At 47.2% G+C, this 19,500-nt stretch overlaps 1 protein-coding gene across 1 annotated transcript; it reads left to right on the forward strand.

Annotated features, from left to right (window-relative positions):
• Positions 1 to 14,483: 14,483 nt before the first annotated feature.
• On the forward strand, positions 14,484 to 19,392 carry LOC125508790 (WRKY transcription factor 44-like). The gene is made up of 8 exons (XM_048673585.1): positions 14,484 to 15,346; positions 15,925 to 15,931; positions 16,351 to 16,416; positions 16,842 to 16,845; positions 17,172 to 17,390; positions 17,678 to 18,192; positions 18,866 to 19,021; positions 19,259 to 19,392. Exons 1-8 carry the CDS (start codon positions 14,593 to 14,595, stop codon positions 19,374 to 19,376), a joined length of 1,839 nt encoding a protein of 612 aa, XP_048529542.1. The 5' UTR covers positions 14,484 to 14,592; the 3' UTR covers positions 19,377 to 19,392.
• The last annotated feature ends 108 nt before the right edge of the window (positions 19,393 to 19,500 follow it).

Raw genomic sequence — 19,500 nt, forward strand, 5'->3', positions numbered from 1 at the left:
GAGGGACGCCCACCATGGCGGAGCAGGCGTGGAGATGGTGGAGCGCGAATCGATGGAAGAAAGACTCCGACGCACCCCTACCTGGCGTGACAAATGTCGGATCACGGGTTCCGGCAAAACCCTTAAGGTTTGAACACTGGGGTGCGCGCGAAGATTTCCCCCCTACCGATCCACGTCCTAACTCAGCTGAGATCTTACGAACTAACTCGACAAACTCGCAACACAGAGGACACAAGATTTATACTGGTTCGGGCCACTGTTGTGGTGTAATACCCTACTCTAGTGTGGTGTTGGTGGATTGCCTCTGGGGCTGATGATGAACAGTACAAGGGGAAGAACAACCTCCTGAGGTTGAGGTGTTCTTGTGCTTGGTGAACTTGTGTGTGTGAGGGTCTTGGTGGGGTGGATCCGGTCCAAGATGAGACCCCTCTCTACGGTGGTGGCTAGTCCTATTTATAGATGCCCTGGTCCTCTCCCCAAATATTGAGCGGGAAGGGAGCCAACAACGGCCAATTTGAAAGGGGACAGCTAGTACATCTTATCCTGACAAAAGTGGTCTTCGCCTGCAAAAGGCTCTGGTGGTGACGCCGCCTTGGGCTCCATGGTGACCTCCGTCTTGCCGTCCTACTGGTCTTGGTCTCATTGCACCGATATGGAAACCTTTGCTTGATGCCTCGGTACTCCGTGCCTGCGCTTGCCCCCTTAGCACCAAAGAGGAAACAAGGACGCTGCGCGCGCTGGCGCCCGCCTGGCGCCGATCGTCATGGCTCACATCACGAGAACCTCGCGAGGTTTGCCTGGCCTTGAACTCTCCGCCCCTTGCGAGCCTGCCTGGTGAGGCTGCTCCTGAGGAGGTATTACATCATCTGCCTCGCGAGGCTTGGCTCCTCGCGAGCCTGCCTGGCGAGGCCGCTCCTGAGGAGGTCTTGCGTCGTCTGCCTCACGAGGCTTGGACCCTCGCGAGGGTCTTGAATGCCTTGTTGATGAAGATGGGCCGAACAGGACTGCTAGCAAAGCCACGCCATGGGCCACAGTCAGGCAAGTCTAGGGACCCCCGTTCCCAGAATGCCGACAAGATTGAACTAGGTATGATGATACCGACAATCGAATCTCGGGATAGTAACATACTGATGACAAAAGGGAATAACGTATGTTGTTATTGCGGTTTGACCGATAAAGATCTTTGTAGAATATGTAGGAACCAATATGAGCATCCAGGTTCCGCTATTAGTTATTGACTGGAGATGTGTCTCGGTCATGTCTACATAGTTCTCGAACCCATAGGGTCCGCACGCTTAATGTTCGATGACGATTTGTATTATGAGTTATGTGTTTTTGTGACCGAAGTTTATTCAGAGTCCCGGATGAGATCACAGACATGACGGGGAGTCTCGAAATGGTCGAGAGGTAAAGATTCATATATTGGAAGGTAGTATTCGGACATCGGAATGGTTTCGAGTGATTCGGGTATTTTACTGGAGTACCGAGGGGTTACCGGAACCCCCCGGGAAAGTATTGGGCCTACATGGGACTAAGGGAGAGAGAGGAAAGCCCGCGGGGGGTGGCGCCTGCCCCCTCCTAGGGAGTCCGGATAGGACAAGGAGGAGGGGGCGCGACCCCCCTTTCCTCTCCCTCCCCTTCTCCCTCTCCTTCCTTTTCCCTCCGGTGGAGAAAGGAAAAGGGGGGGCGAATCCTACTAGGACTAGGAGTCCTAGTAGGACTTTCCCCTTGGTGCGCCCCCTCCTGGCCGGCCACCTCCTACTCCCCTCTTTATATACGGGGACGGGGGCACCCCAAAGGCACACCAATAGTTCTCTTGGCCGTGTGTGGTTCCTCCCCTCCACAGTTTACTCCCCCGGTCATAGCGCCGTAGTGCTTAGGCGAAGCCCTGCGCGGATCACATCACCATCACAGTCATCACGCCGTCGTGTTGATGAAACTCTCCCTCGACCCTCTACTGGATCAAGAGTTCGAGGGACGTCATCGAGCTGAACGTGTGTTGAACTCGGAGGTGTCGTACGTTCGGTACATGATCGGTTGGATCGCGAAGACGTTCGACTACATCAACCACGTTAACCTAACGCTTCCGCTTTTGGTCTATGAGGGTACATGGACATGCTCTCCCCCTCTCGTTGTTATGCATCTCCTAGATAGATCTTGCGTGATCGTAGGATTTTTTTTGAAATTGCATGCTGCATTCCCCAACATTATGTCTTGCTATGAATACTCGTGGTGACAATGGGGTATCATATTGATTCACCTGATGTGTGTTTTGGCACTCAACTTGCGGATTCCCGAGGTGACATTAGGGTAATCTATGCATAGAGGTTGATGCATGTTCTCATCTTTGTTTCTCCGGTAGAAATCTTGGGGCACTCTTTGAGGTTCTTTGTGTTGGATTGAGTATTATGAATCTGAAATTGTTTGATGCATATCGTATAATCAACTCACGGATGCTCGTGGTGACATTGGAGTATCTAGGTGACATTAGAGTTGGTTGATGTGTATCATATGGTGTTATATTAGTACGAACTCTTAGATATCAACCAGAAAGGATAACTTAACTTAGTGTTATTTTAGTATGAACTCTTGGATAGATCGATCGGAAAGGATAACTTTGAGGTGGTTTCATACCCGACAAACAATTTCGTCTTATATTCTCCGCTAGATAAGGACTTTGGAGTGATTCTTCATCGCACATTGAGGGATGGTTATATGATCCAATTATATTAGCATTGTTGAGAGATTGCACTACAGAAAGTATGGACCCTAGGCCTCATTTTCAAGCATTGCAATACCGTTTGTGCTCACTTTTGTTACTTGCTACCTTGCTGTTTTTTATTTTTCCTATTACAAAAATCAATATCTACTATCATTAATACACTTGTATTACCATCTTTTCCCCGAACTAGTGCACCTATACAATTTACCATTGTATTTGGTGTGTTGGGGATACACGAGACTCTTTGCTATTTGGTTGCAGGGTTGTTTGAGAGAGACCATCTTCATCCTACGCCTCCAATGGATTGATAAACCTTAGGTCATCCACTTGAGGGAAAATTGCTACTGTCCTACAAAATTCTGTGCTTGGAGACTCAGCACGAGTCTACAAGAACAAGTTGTGTAGTAGACACCAATGTTTCGGCCTATGTTCTCAGATAGAAACTTTGGAGTAATTCTTTGTTGCACGTTGAGGATTGTTATATGATCCAATTATGTTATCATTGTTGAGAGATTTTGCACTAGTGAAAGTACGGACCCTAGACCTTGTTTTCAAGCATTGCAATATCGTTTGTGCTCACTTTTGTTACTTGCTACCATGATGTTTTTTATTTTTCCTATTTAAAAGATCAATATCTACTATCATTGTTACACTTGTATTACTATCACTTCCCTGAACTAGTGCACCTATACAATTTACCATTGTATTTGGTGTGCTGGGGACACACGAGACTCTTTGTTATTTGGTTGCAGGGTTGTTTGAGAGAGACCATCTTCATTCTACGCCTCCCACGAATTGATAAATCTTAGGTCATCCACTTGAGGGAAATTTGTGTTGGGGAACGTTGCAGAAAACAAAATTTTCCTACGGTTTCACCAAGATCCATCTAGGAGTTCATCTAGCAATGAGTGATCGTATTGCATCTACATACCTTTGTAGATCACGCGCGGAAGCGTTCAAAGAACGGGGATGAGGAAGGCGTACTCGACGTGATCCAAATCACCGGAGATCCTAGCGCCGAACGGACGGCACCTCCGCGTTCAACACACGTACGGTCAGCGTGACGTCTCCTCCTTCTTGATCCAGCAAGGGGGAAGGAGAGGTTGAGGAAGATGGCTCCATCAGCAGCACGACGGCGTGGTGGTGATGGAGCTGCAGTACTCCGGCAGGGCTTCGCCAAGCACTATGGAGGAGGAGGATGTGTTGGAGAGGGAGAGGGAGGCACCAAAGGCATGGGGTGAGAGGCCCTCCTTCCTCACTATATATAGGGAGCCTAGGGGGGCGTCGTCCCTAGGAGATGCAATCTCCTAGGGGGGCGGCGGCCAAGGGAGGAATCCCTCCTCCCCAAGGCACCTAGGAGGTGCCTTCCCCCTTTAGGACTCTTCCTTTCTTGATCTCTTGGCGCATGGGCCTCTTGGGGCTGGTGCCCTTGGCCCATACAGGCCAAGGCGCACACCCCTACAGCCCATGTGGCCCCCGGGGCAGGTGGCCCCACCCGGTGGACCCCCGGGACCCTTCCGGTGGTCCCGGTACAATACCGGTGACCCCGAAACTTGTCCCGATGCCCGAAATAGCACTTCCTATATATAATTCTTTACCTCCGGGACCATTCCGGAACTCCTCGTGACGTACGGGATCTCATCCGGGACTCCGAACAACATTCGGGTTACTGCATATACATATCCCTACAACCCTAGCGTCACCGAACCTTAAGTGTGTAGACCCTACGGGTTCGGGAGACATGTAGACATGACCGAGACGACTCTCCGGCCAATAACCAACAACGGGATCTGGATACCCATGTTGGCTCCCACATGCTCCTCGATTATCTCATCGGATGAACCATGATGTCGAGGATTCAATCAATCCCGCATACAATTCCCTTCGTCAATCGGTATGTTACTTGCCCGAGATCCGATCGTCGGTATCCCAATACCTCGTTCAATCTCGTTACCGGCAAGTCACTTTACTCGTACCGTAATGCATGATCCCGTGACCAGACACTTGGTCACTTTGAGCTCATTATGATGATGCATTACCGAGTGGGCCCAGTGATACCTCTCCGTCATATGGAGTGACAAATCCCAGTCTTGATCCGTGTCAACCCAACAGTCACTTTTGGAGATACCCGTAGTATACCTTTATAGTCACCGAGTTACGTTGTGACGTTTGGTACACCCAAAGCACTCCTACGGTATCCGGGAGTTACACGATCTCATGGTCTAAGGAAAAGATACTTGACATTGGAAAAACTCTAGCAAACGAACTATACGATCTTATGCTATGTTTAGGATTGGGTCTTGTCCATCACATCATTCTCCTAATGATGTGATCTCGTTATCAATGACATCTAATGTCCATAGTCAGGAAACCATGACTATCTGTTGATCAACGAGCTAGTCAACTAGAGGCTTACTAGGGACATGTTGGTGTCTATTATTCACACATGTATTACGATTTCCGGATAACACAATTATAGCACGAATAAAGACAATTATCTTGAACAAGGAAATATAATAATAATGCTTTTATTATTGCCTCTAGGGCATATTTCCAACAGTCTCCCACTTGCACTAGAGTCAATAATCTAGTTACATTGTGATGAATCGAACACCCATGGAATTCTGGTGTTGATCATGTTTTGCTCTAGGGAGAGGTTTAGTCAACGAATCTGCTACATTCAGGTCCGTATGTACTTTACAAATATCTATGTCTCCATCTTGAACATTTTCATGAATGGAGTTGAAGCGACGCTTGATGTGCCTTGTCTTCTTGTGAAACCTGGGCTCCTTGGCAAGTGCAATAGCTCCAGTGTTGTCACAGAAGAGTTTGATTGGCCCCGACGCATTGGGTATGACTCCTAGGTCGGTGATGAACTCCTTCACCCAAATTGCTTCATGCGCTGCCTCCGAGGCTGCCATGTACTCCGCTTCACATGTAGATCCCGCCACGACGCTCTGCTTGCAACTGCACCAGCTTACTGCCCCACCATTCAAAATATACACGTATCCGGTTTGTGACTTTGAGTCATCTAGATCTGTGTCGAAGCTAGCGTCGACGTAACCCTTTACGACGAGCTCTTCGTCACCTCCGTAGACGAGAAACATTTCCTTAGTCCTTTTCAGGTACTTCAGGATATTCTTGACCGTTGTCCAGTGTTCCTTGCCGGGATTACTTTGGTACCTACCTACCAAACTTACGGCAAGGTTTACATCAGGTCTGGTACACAGCATGGCATACATAATAGAACCTATGGCTGAGGCATAGGGGATGACACTCATCTCTTCTATATCTTCTGCCGTGGTCGGACATTGAGCTGAGCTCAATTTCACACCTTGCAACACAGGCAAGAACCCCTTCTTAGACTGATCCATATTGAACTTCTTCAATATCTTATCAAGGTATGTGCTTTGTGAACGACCTATGAGGCGTCTTGATCTGTCTCTATAGATCTTGATGCCTAATATATAAGCAGCTTCTCCAAGGTCCTTCATTGAAAAACTCTTATTCAAGTAGGCTTTAATGCTGTCCAAGAGTTCTATATCATTTCCCATCAAAAGTATGTCATCTACATATAATGTGAGAAACGCTACAGAGCTCCCACTCACTTTCTTGTAAACGCAGGCTTCTCCATAAGTCTGTGTAAACCCAAACGCTTTGATCATCTCATCAAAGCGAATGTTCCAACTCCGAGATGCTTGCACCAGCCCATAAATCGAGCGTTGGAGCTTGCACACCTTGTTAGCATTCTTAGGATCAACAAAACCTTCCGGCTGCATCATATACAATTCTTCCTTAAGGAAACCATTAAGGAATGCCGTTTTGACGTCCATTTGCCATATCTCATAATCATAGAATGCGGCAATTGCTAACATGATTCGGACGGACTTTAGCTTCGCTACCGGTGAGAAAGTCCCATCGTAGTCAACCCCTTGAACTTGTCGATAACCCTTAGCGACAAGGCGAGCTTTATAGATGGTCACATTACCATCCGCGTCTGTCTTCTTCTTAAAGATCCATTTATTTTCTATGGCTCGCCGCTCAACAGGCAAGTCAGTCAAAGTACATACTTCGTTTTCATACATGGATCCTATCTCGGATTTCATGGCTTCTAGCCATTTGTCGGAATCCGGGCCCGCCATCGCTTCTTCATAGTTCGAAGGTTCACCGTTGTCTAACAACATGATTTCCAAGACAGGGTTACCGTACCACTCTGGTGCGGAACGTGTCCTTGTGGACCTACGAAGTTCAGTAGCAACTTGATCTGAAGTTTCATGATCATCATCATTAACTTCCTCTCTAGTCGGTGCAGGCACCTCAGGAACATTTTCTTGAGTTGCGCCATTTTCCGGTTCAAGAGGTAATACTTCATCAAGTTCTACTTTCCTCCCACTTACTTCTTTCGAGAGAAACTCTTTCTCTAGAAAGGATCCATTCTTGGCAACAAAGATCTTGCCTTCGGATCTGAGGTAGAAGGTATACCCAATAGTTTCTTTAGGGTATCCTATGAAGACGCATTTTTCTGATTTGGGTTCGAGCTTTTCAGGTTGAAGTTTCTTGACATAAGCATCGCATCCCCAAACTTTTAGAAATGACAGCTTAGGTTTCTTCCCAAACCTTAATTCATACGGTGTCGTCTGAACGGATTTCGACGGAGCCCTATTTAAAGTGAATGCGGCAGTCTCTAAAGCATACCCCCAAAAAGATAGCGGTAAATCGGCAAGAGACATCATAGATCGCACCATATCTAATAGAGTGTGGTTACGAGGTTCGGACACACCATTACGCTGAGGTGTTCCAGGCGGCGTGAGCTGTGAAACTATTCCACATTTTCTTAAGTGTGTGCCAAACTCATGACTCAAGTATTCTCCTCCACGATCTGATCGCAGGAACTTGATTTTCTGTCACGTTGATTCTCAACCTCACTCTGAAATTCCTTGAACTTTTCAAAGGTCTCAGACTTGTGTTTCATTAAGTAGACATACCCATATCTACTCAAGTCATCAGTGAGGGTGAGAACATAACGATAGCCACCGCGAGCCTCAACACTCATTGGACCGCACACATCAGTATGTATGATTTCCAATAAGTTGGTTGCTCGCTCCATTGTTCCTGAGAACGGAGTCTTGGTCATTTTACCCATGAGGCATGGTTCGCACGTGTCAAATGATTCGTAATCAAGAGACTATAAAAGTCCATCAGCATGGAGCTTCTTCATGCGTTTGACACCTATGTGACCAAGGCGGCAGTGCCACAAGTATGTGGGACTATCATTATCAATCTTACATCTTTTGGTACTCACACTATGAACATGTGTAGCATTACGCTCGAGATTCATTAAGAATAAACCATTCACCATCGGAGCATGACCATAAAACATATCTCTCATATAAATAGAACAACCATTATTCTCGGATTTAAATGAGTAGCCATCTCGAATTAAACGAGATCCTGATACAATGTTCATGCTCAAACTTGGCACTAAATAACAATTATTGAGGTTCAAAACTAATCCCGTAGGTAAATGTAGAGGTAGCGTGCCGACGGCAATCACATCGACCTTGGAACCATTCCCGACGCGCATCGTCACCTCGTCCTTCGCCAGTCTCCGCTTATTCCGCAGCTCCTGCTTTGAGTTACAAATGTGAGCAACTGCACCGGTATCAAATACCCAGGAGCTACTACGAGTACTGGTAAGGTAAACATCAATTACATGTATATCACATATACCTTTTGTTTTGCCGGCCTTCTTGTCTGCTAAGTATTTGGGGCAGTTCCGCTTCCAGTGACCACTTTCTTTGTAATAAAAGCACTCAGTCTCGGGCTTGGGTCCATTCTTTGGCTTCTTCCCAGCAGCTTGCTTGCCGGGCGCGGCAACTCCCTTGCCGTCTTTCTTGAAGGTTTTCTTACCCTTGCCTTTCTTGAACTTAGTGGTTTTATTCACCATCAACACTTGATGTTCCTTTTTGACTTCTACCTCTGCTGATTTCAGCATTGCAAATACCTCAGGAATGGTCTTTTCCATCCCCTGCATATTGAAGTTCATCACAAAGCTCTTGTAGCTCGGTGGAAGCGACTGAAGGATTCTGTCAATGACCGCGTCATCCGGGAGATTAACTCCCATCTGAGTCAAGCGGTTATGCAACCCACACATAGTGAGTATGTGCTCACTGACAGAACTGTTTTCCTTCATCTTACAGCTGAAGAACTTGTCGGAGACTTGATATCTCTCGACCCGGGCATGAGCTTGGAAAACCATTTTCAGCTCTTCGAACATCTCATATGCTCCGTGTCTCTCAAAACGCTTTTGGAGCCCCGGCTCTAAGCTGTAAAGCATGCCGCACTGAACGAGGGAGTAGTCATCGGTATGTGCCTGCCAAGCGTTCATAACATCTTGTTCTGCAGGGAGAACAGGTGCGTCACCCAGCGGTGCTTGTAGGACATAATCTTTCTTGGCAGCTATGAGGATGATCCTCAGGTTCCGGACCCAGTCCGTGTAGTTGCTGCCATCGTCTTTCAGCTTGGTTTTCTCTAGGAACGCGTTGAAGTTGAGGACTACGTTGGCCATTTGATCTACAAGACATATTGTAAAATTTTAGACTAAGTTCATGATAATTAAGTTCATCTAATCAAATTATTCAATGAACTCCCACTTAGATAGACATCCCTCCTGTAATCTAAGTATAACATGATCCGAGTTAACTAGGCCGTGTCCGATCATCACGTGAGACGGACTAGTCAACATCGGTGAACATCTTCATGTTGATCGTATCTTCTATACGACTCATGCTCGACCTTTTGGTCTTCTGTGTTCCAAGGCCATGTCTGTACATGCTAGGCTCGTCAAGTCAACCTAAGTGTTTGCATGTGTAAATCTGTCTTACACCCGTTGTATGTGAACGTTGGAATCTATCACACCCGATCATCACGTGGTGCTTCGAAACAACGAACTGTCGCAACGGTGCACAGTTAGGGGGAACACTTTCTTGAAATTATTATGAGGGATCATCTTATTTACTACCGTCGTTCTAAGCAAACAAGATGCAAAACATGATAAACATCGCATGCAATCAAATAATAATAGTGACATGATATGGCCAATATCACATAGCTCCTTTGATCTCCATCTTGGGGCTTCATGATCATCTTGTCACCGGCATGACACCATGATCTCCATCATCATGATCTCCATCATCGTGTCTCCATGAAGTTGCTCGCCAACTATTACTTCTACTACTACGGCTAATGCGTTTAGCAATAAAGTAAAGTAATTTACATGGTGTTTCTCAATGACACGCAGGTCATAAAAAAATAAAGACAACTCCTATGGCTCCTGCCGGTTGTCATACTCATCGACATGCAAGTCATGATTCTTATTACAATAGCATGAACATCTCATACATCACATATATATCATTCATCATTCATCACAACTTTGGCCATATCACATCACAGAACACTTGCTGCAAAAACAAGTTAGACGTCCTCTAATTGTTGTTGCAAGTTTTACGTGGCTGCAAAAGGGTTCTAGCAAGAACGTTTTCTTACCTACGTGAAAGCCACAACGTGATTTGTCAACTTCTATTTACCCTTCATAAGGACCCTTTTCATCGAATCCGCTCCAACTAAAGTGGGAGAGACAGACACCCGCCAGCCACCTTATGCAACTTGTGCATGTCAGTCGGTGGAACCGGTCTCACGTAAGCGTACGTGTAAGGTTGGTCCGGGCCGCTTCATCCCACAATACCGTTGAAGCAAGATAAGACTAGTAGCGGCAAGAAAGTTGACAACATCAACGCCCACAACAAATTGTGTTCTACTCGTGCAAGAGAACTACGCATAGACCTAGCTCATGATGCCACTGTTGGGGAACGTTGCAGAAAACAAAATTTTCCTACGGTTTCACCAAGATCCATCTAGGAGTTCATCTAGCAATGAGTGATCGGATTGCATCTACATACCTTTGTAGATCACGCGCGGAAGCGTTCAAAGAACGGGGATGAGGAAGGCGTACTCGACGTGATCCAAATCACCGGAGATCCTAGCGCCGAACGGACGGCACCTCCGCGTTCAACACACGTACGGTCAGCGTGACGTCTCCTCCTTCTTGATCCAGCAAGGGGGGGAGAGGTTGAGGAAGATGGCTCCAGCAGCAGCACGACGGCGTGGTGGTGATGGAGCTGCAGTACTCCGGCAGGGCTTCGCCAAGCACTATGGAGGAGGAGGATGTGTTGGAGAGGGAGAGGGAGGCACCAAAGGCGTGGGGTGAGAGGCCCTCCTTCCCCACTATATATAGGGAGCCTAGGGGGGTGCCGGCCCTAGGAGATGCAATCTCCTAGGGGGGGCGGCGGCCAAGGGAGGAATCCCTCCTCCCCAAGGCACCTAGGAGGTGCCTTCCCCCTTTGGGACTCTTCCTTTCCTTATCTCTTGGCGCATGGGCCTCTTGGGGCTGGTGCCCTTGGCCCATATAGGCCAAGGCGCACACCCCTACAGCCCATGTGGCCCCCCGGGGCAGGTGGCCCCACCCGGTGGACCGTCGGGACCCTTCCGGTGGTCCCGATACAATACCGGTGACCCGAAACTTGTCCCACATGCCGAAATAGCACTTCCTATATATAATTCTTTACCTCCGGCCATTACGGAACTCCTCGTGACGTCCGGGATCTCATCCGGGACTCTGAACAACATTCGGGTTACTGCATATACATATCCCTACAACCCTAGCGTCACCGAACCTTAAGTGTGTAGACCCTACGGGTTCGGGAGACATGTAGACATGACCGAGACGACTCTCCGGCCAATAACCAACAGCGGGATCTGTATACCCATGTTGGCTCCCACATGCTCCTCGATGATCTCATCGGATGAACCACGATGTTGAGGATTCAATCAATCCCGCATACAGTTCCCTTCGTCAATCGGTATGTTACTTGCCCGAGATCCGATCGTCGGTATCCCAATACCTCGTTCAATCTCGTTACAGGCAAGTCACTTTACTCGTACCGTAATGCATGATCCCGTGACCAGACACTTGGTCACTTTGAGCTCATTATGATGATGCATTACCGAGTGGGCCCAGTGATACCTCTCCGTCATATGGAGTGACAAATCCCAGTCTTGATCCGTGTCAACCCAACAGTCACTTTCGGAGATACCCGTAGTATACCTTTATAGTCACCGAGTTACGTTGTGACGTTTGGTACACCCAAAGCACTCCTACGGTATCCGGGAGTTACACGATCTCATGGTCTAAGGAAAAGATACTTGACATTGGAAAAACTCTAGCAAACGAACTATACGATCTTATGCTATGTTTAGGATTGGGTCTTGTCCATCACATCATTCTCCTAATGATGTGATCTCGTTATCAATGACATCTAATGTCCATAGTCAGGAAACCATGACTATCTGTTGATCAACGAGCTAGTCAACTAGAGGCTTACTAGGGACATGTTGGTGTCTATTATTCACACATGTATTACGATTTCCAGATAACACAATTATAGCATGAATAAAGACAATTATCATGAACAAGGAAATATAATAATAATAATACTTTTATTATTGCCTCTAGGGCATATTTCCAATAATTTGCTACTGTCCTACAAAACTCTGCGCTTGAAGGCCCAACACGAGTCTACAAGAAGAAAAGTTGTGTAGTAGACATCAGACCCACATGGAAGAAGCCATGTCAGCAACTGCTGGCCCCAACTGTTAGTATCTTTGACCGGTCAAACCTACGGGTCCATCACGGGTGACGGGAATATCGTCGCCAAAAAAAACTTAGGAAACCGATTGGGCTATCATAGGTGACATTATGGGTCATCACCGAAAATGGCCAGCGCTGACATTTTTAGGTTCGTCACCTGAAATGCGATCTCGTGTGATGAAAAAAGTGATACCATTGAAATTTTATTTTCTATGAGGACGTTTCAGCGATGGTGAGGGTGACGGTCGGAAAACGCCGCCAACGTATTTTCCATGATGAAAAAGGGTTATACAGGGCACAAGTGAAACGTCGCAAAAAATAGAGCAAATTTTGTAGTGGATGAACATGCAAAGAAGTGGCTTGCAGAGAAGAAGGGGATCAACGACCGTAGGAAGTACGACGTGGCGAGGGCGGTATGGCAGCAGCGGAGAATGCGGCAATGATGCAAGCAAAACAAATCATGAAATCAATGTCAAGATTGTTGAACTATGATTTGTTTTGCTTTCTCGTATTTGTTTCGAATTGTTGAATTGAAACGATTTGTATTGTATAATCGACGTGTGTGGATCATATAGATTTGACGTTTCATATTTGAGGTATGTGGACACACCTGAGATTTAGCAAAACCGCAATTCAAACGTTGGCAGCCGGTGCGCCGGCCGAACGAAGCGCCGGTCGCGTCCACGCACGAAGCGTTATCCTCTCGTTTAGGCAGCCACGTGGCATGGTGGCCCATGAAAGCTAGTTTTCCTTCCCCTCCCTTTCTTTTTTCTCTCTGACCCTGTGCCTTATCCCCTGCCTGAGCCTCCTTTTTTCCAGCGAGCCCAGTACGCGGGCGTAACTAGTGAACCTAGTGCGCTGCGTACCACTCGATTCCGGCGAGGGCATTCGCCATGCCCCCTCCTTTAACTGCCTATCTTCTCTCTTCCCCCCTCCCCCACCCCACCCCACCCCCCAAATCCTCCTCCACGCCATGGTCATGCACCACATACGCCTAGTCCTCCTCTCGCCGTGGTCATGGCGCCCGCCTAGATCCTTCCCGCCTGGCTGTGCTACAACCGGCCATCGGATATGCTACATCCGGCGACGGGGAGGTCGTGGCCGCCGCCGCCGATGATGCAGTTTTTTTGCTACAACCAGCAATGGAAAAAGCTACCAGCAACCGACGGATTTGTTGCAACCGGTGTTGCGATTTGCCAGAACTGGAGACCACGTTTGCTGGAAACGACCGTCGCAAGATTGATGAAATGCTGCAACCATCCTGGTAATTTGCTGGAACCATTGTCACGGTTTGCTGGAACCGGCTTTTCCTCCCTCGATGGTGACCATGGTGACTGCAGTGACCGCGGCGCATGCAATGCGTTTTCCCCTCTCTATTTTTTTGGCTGGAACCAGTGTCTTTTTTTGCTGGAACTAGACACATCTTTTGCTACCATCACTTTTTGATTTGCTGGACCAGACCAAATTTTGCTACAACCGTATTTTAATTTTGCTGGAAGCAACCTAGTTTTTTGCTACAACCGTCTTCTGGTTTTGCAACGGCGGTCACGCCGGAAACCGTTGGTAGCGGGAGGGCATCTACTGTTGGCGACCGGAGTTGCAACAGAGGGGGCTGCAAACCATCGACGGGCTTTTCTGCTGCAACGGGGCATTTTCTGTTTGCTGGAACCAGTCAATCGTCAGCGAGGCGGAGCTGCATCCATGGCGTGCGCAGGTGGCCGGCGAGCGTGGATCTCCGGCGAGCGCGGGCGGCCGACAAGCGCGGTTCTACGGGCGGCCAGAGTGGCGAGCAGGGCGGCCAGATAGGTGAGCGGGGTTCTCCGGCGAGTGTGGGTGGCCAGAGCGGGCGGCCGGCGAGTGCCGGTGGCCTGAGCGGGGAAACAGGCGCGACGGGGGAGGGAGAAAACTGGCACGAGGTAGGATAAGACCGCAGCGGCTTAATCATGCGCTTAGGACACCCGCATCGTACGGCTGCTAGGCGACCGGCCTAAACTTTGGGCCGGCGCACCGGCGCCCAGTACTGCCCTTAGCTTTCAAGTATTAAAACTACACCCCTGCGCCTCGTTCGTGGCAGATCGGGACACTTGTAGGGAGTAAATCAGAAAACCACACCACCACTTCCCGGAGGGAAGAAGAAGCATCTCCTCAACCCGCCTGCGAGATGCGTCCCGCCGGTGCGGCCTCCGCCTCCACCGCCGGCGAGGATGGGAACGAGCGCGTGCTGAGCTACGGCGACGTCGTGCTCCTCCGCTCCGACCTTTCCATCCTCCGTGGTCCCCACTTCCTCAACGACCGCATCATCGCCTTCTACCTCGCCCACCTCTCCGCCGCCTTCGAGGGCGACGACGACGGCGACCTCCTCCTCCTGCCGCCCTCCATACCCTACCTCCTGTCGAATCTCCCGGACCCGGAATCCGTCGCTGCCGTCGCTGAGCCGCTCCGCCTTGCCTCCCGCAGCCTCGTCCTCCTCCCTGTCAACGACAACCCCGATGCCTCGGTCGCCGAAGGCGGCTCCCACTGGACCCTCCTCGTCCTCGACGCCACAAACGGCGCCTCCCGCCCGCGCTTCGTCCACCACGACAGCCTCGGCGTCCTCAACTTCGACGCCGCGCGCCAGCTCGCCGCCGTGCTCCGCCCGCTGCTCCCCGTTGCCGCCAACGGGGCCCCGCTCGTCAAGGGGCCTACCCCGATGCAGGCCAACGGGCACGACTGCGGCGTCTACGTCATTGCATTGGCCAGGGCTATCTGTAACTGGTGGAAGAACCGTCGAGGGCAGCAGCAGGAGGGTGGAGCAGATTGGTTCGACACGGTGAGAAAGGAGGTGGACGCCGAAAGCGTCAAGGCAATGAGGGCCGAGCTGCTGCACCTGATCGCTCGCCTCATCCAAGACGAGGATGAGAAGAAGAACAAGGCCGGTGAGGGCCGCAAGGAAGATTGACCTCTTACTTGGTCAGTGTTCCAAGTTCTGTAGCAGCTTGCCTTAGTGTTGCCTGTCATGTTTTGAACGATTGATTTCGTAGTGTGCTTCAAAGTAGAAGAAATAGCGTAGAACAGAGCTTGTGTAAGTAAAGTTTTGGATGAGTTTCACAGCCAAATGTTAGTTCTCAAATGTGGTCAATACTTAATACTGTGATTTTAACCGTGCTTATGTTCGTAAGGTGATGAAGTATAGTGGATCACACCTGTTGGAGTTCATGTCCTCTTTATGGTAGCAGAGTAATTCTGTAGATCTTAGTACTGTATAAGATGTGTTCCTGTTCTTTGCTCTTGGATGTTAATCGATCCCATGCACAAGTTCTTTTACTACTGTTCTTTGCTAAAATGTTACAATAAGCATGTTAGCATGCATATTTGAGTTGCAAGCTTCAGCTATGTCTACTTTGCAATCCTTGGTTTACAAGACGATGTTGGAAACAGAACTGACGAAATGCAGTTTGGGGGCAAGACAGAAAGAACAAAGCTATGACAGTTGAACGCCTATTCTGTTCTTCAGTTGTAGTGTATGTTTCTTCTGTTGGTGTGGCAGTCTAATTTTCTCAGCAGGCCTACCAGCATCATGTAACTATTCTTGCACATCTCTTGTGCCCTGCAAGAATTCTCTGAAGATGCATATACTTCCTTTCACAAGGGACATTTTCAGTGCTGTAAATTTCTTCTCCCATTTATATATTCATCTTATAAGAAACATGTTTCTTTGTACTTTTCTGTTTCTGGAACTTTCAGTACTCTATAATTAGCTTGTTCATTTTGATCATTGAGGTGAAGAGACGATAAACAAACACTGATGTCGCATTCCGTCATTTCGGTTCTGTTTGATTGGTATTTGAATGATGAGATTGTTTGCTGCAAAGTATTCTCTCGTATTGAATGTTTATAACATTTTGGTACAATGAATACAATGGGCTACTGCGGTGTGCAGTTTCCCTTACAGGCAAGAGTACATGTTCCAGATCTATGATACTCTACAAAGCGAAACATGCAGGCAGTGAGTACTGATGAGGTTAGCCACCTGGCGTTTACCTAACCCCTGGAGCCCAGACCTAACAGTCATGCATGCACCCCAACTATCTTCCTTTTCTCCTCTTATTGTCAACTCTGCAATTCAACTTCCTTCTTGCCCTTCCGTTGCATCTACCAGTCTAAGGCTGTGACTGAGCGAGCACAGAGCACAAGGGCCTAGGTACATGGACCTTATATTTCCATTGTTTTTGTTGCTCAATTTATTTTGAATGGTTCTTCCTTACTCAAGTTGTTCATACGTGCATAAGGAAAAGTAAGTTAGCACTTTGAATTTGCGTTGTTACATTAGTATGTTCTGCTGTTGTTGTTGCTTGATCAACCTTCAAAATTCAGCTAAATTTTGCTTTATTTCGTAATTTAGTTGATTCATTCATTCATGTTCTAATCTAGCAAGGTTCTTTACTTTGATCCTCCATTTCCTTTTACAAGGGTTCTCTTTTCTCTGTTGTCATCTCAAATTCTCAATGGTTTCATGCACATACCTGTAATCTCCATTAAAAAGCACACACCTATGTTTTATTGTGCTCTGCTCATAGGTTAATGCAATCCCAGTCTCTTTCTTTAATTTGGTTCATATCTTGATATTTGATTTGCAATTTTCAGCACAAAATTTTCTGTTACTAGCTGAAAGATATTGATGATAAACTTGCTTTTCACGTAACCTAGCGTGATTGATTAGGTTTAGTAGTTCATGAATTTTCTCCCCTGCTCTTTTGTCAGTGGAAGATGCAAAGTCAAGAGAAGATAACACCTGTGAAGCCTGTAGCCTCCAGGCCTTTCTCCAGTTTCACTTCCTTCTCGAAGCTCTTGAAAGACTTCACTGCGACTGGTTCTGCGAAGATCACCTCTCCAGGAGAGACTGTTATAGTTAGGCGGCCGAAGGTAACACGTTTCGCACCGCCACCAAGTGATCTATCTGCAGGAGTTGCTGCAAGCATGGTCAGTGCTTCACTGAGATTCAGTTTATCCTTCTTCTGAATTTAGAAATAAAATTTGTGTTCATCTGATAGCGTCAAATGTTTGCTACTCACTCCGATCCATAATAATTGTCATGGTTTTAGTTCAAATTTTAACTAAAACCACGACACTTGTTATGGATCTGAGGGAGTACTTCCCAAGAATGACACTTCAAATCAAATATACCTATGTTCCATCTATTGGATGATTTTGAAAATATCCCTTGATCTTATAATGTTACCATGTTATAACATTGTGCCAAACTTCAGTTACAGGATGCTGGTTTAGATACCACACGTGAGAAAATGGTCATCGATCCAGAACAAGTAGTCTCCTGTGACCAGATGACGACATTCCATGATATCAACAAACCAATTCACAGTGTGAAAACCCGTCTGTCCTATGATGGCTACAATTGGAGGAAGTATGGGCAGAAGCAAGTGAAAGGGAGCGAGTTCCCGCGGAGCTACTACAAGTGCACTCACCCAACCTGCCCTGTCAAGAGGAAAGTGGAGACAACAGTAGATGGCCAAATTGCGGAAATTGTGTACAACGGTGAACACAACCATCCCCAGCCCCATCCACCAAAAAAGCCAGCGTCATCGGCAAGTACAGAAGTTGTGGTCCCTGACGCCCATGGCAGCAATGATGCTGGAGCAGAAAGCCAGCTAGGAGGGTGCAACCTCGCTCTTGTTTCAGATCCTGTTGCCGCCGCATTCAAAAGCAGCTGTGATTACGTCGATGAATTTGGAAACACTAGTCCGGTCTATCACTGGAACACAAGGTATGCTCATGTTGTTTAATATCCGGATTCGAAACTTTGTTAGTTTCCAAAACATGTGGAGGTTGTGGGTTAGAATGGCAAAGATCATACTACAGCTATGTTTTTTTAACAGTCACTTACAGTTACGTTCTTATGGTGTTCTGTTATGAACAAGCACCATGTCGTGGTTGCCAATTTGTTATCCCATAATGGTGATGAAAATTATACTTATGAACTATGCATTGTGCTACCCTTGTAGCACTGAGGGGACTGCAACTTTGCGGTAAACAAGAAATAAAAATCCTAGGTGTCCTTGGTCCACTGAGCTGACTGCTGTAAACAATGCAGTGTGTCTACCTGTTGAGATTCATGGGGTTTCCATCTTGGAGTGGAATACTAACTCTTAATGTAAGAGAATATGGTGCAAAGTTTTGTATTTTGAGTTAAAACCTAGTGGTACAGTATGGTCAGGAAAACAGCAGTCTCTCAAGGTTCAGGTCTAGTCAGTAGCCGCAGCTGCAAAAATAAGAGGAATGTCTGTCTGACTAGTTGCTTTCTTGATTTTTGTTTTGGTTTGGAAATGAGTATGTCTAGTGAAAATTCTATATTGTGAAGTACGTATGTAATGCATGTCATTGTTTTTGCTCATGTAACTATGCAAGTTACCTACATCTGTTTGAAATTCCGTTTTCAGCCGAAAGGAGAAGCAATCAAGCATCGCAAATGGCCTGACTTCTGGTGAGGCTGCCCCTGCATTCCAGTCTCCAACAGAATGCGGGTCGTCTGGGGATGCAGCATTCCGTTGGCGCAAGTATGGTCAGAAGGCTGTTAATGGTAATTCATTTCCAAGGTAATACAAATTGAGAACATAACAGCCACCTCCATGAATTCATGCCCCTTGTGTTTTTCTTTCGGGCATAATATAATTTTTGGGGTACATACCAGTTATAATATGTAGTGTTTGTGTTTAAGGTGTGAAACATAGAACTGCATTCAACAAACACAAGTAGTATGAACTGAATTATAGAGCTACATCATCAACTCCTCTACCCGAAGACTTGTTTACATGTGGTTGCTGGATATGCAGGAGCTACTACAGATGCAGCACAGCAAGATGCAACGCACGCAAGTTTGTGGAGCGTTCATCGGACAATTCGCTGGTAACCACATATGAGGGAAAGCACAACCATGTGCAACTTCAATGAAGACGAAAGAAGAAAGTACAATGCTCTATAGTGCGTTTGTGATGATGATAAAATATTCAGAACGAAAAAGAATACAATAGCGCTACCGAATGGCCATCCCCAGACTTTGTATTCTGAAACTCAG

This window comes from Triticum urartu, chromosome 5 (genome assembly GCF_003073215.2).
Source record: "Triticum urartu cultivar G1812 chromosome 5, Tu2.1, whole genome shotgun sequence".
NCBI classification, from domain to species: Eukaryota; Viridiplantae; Streptophyta; class Magnoliopsida; order Poales; family Poaceae; genus Triticum; species Triticum urartu.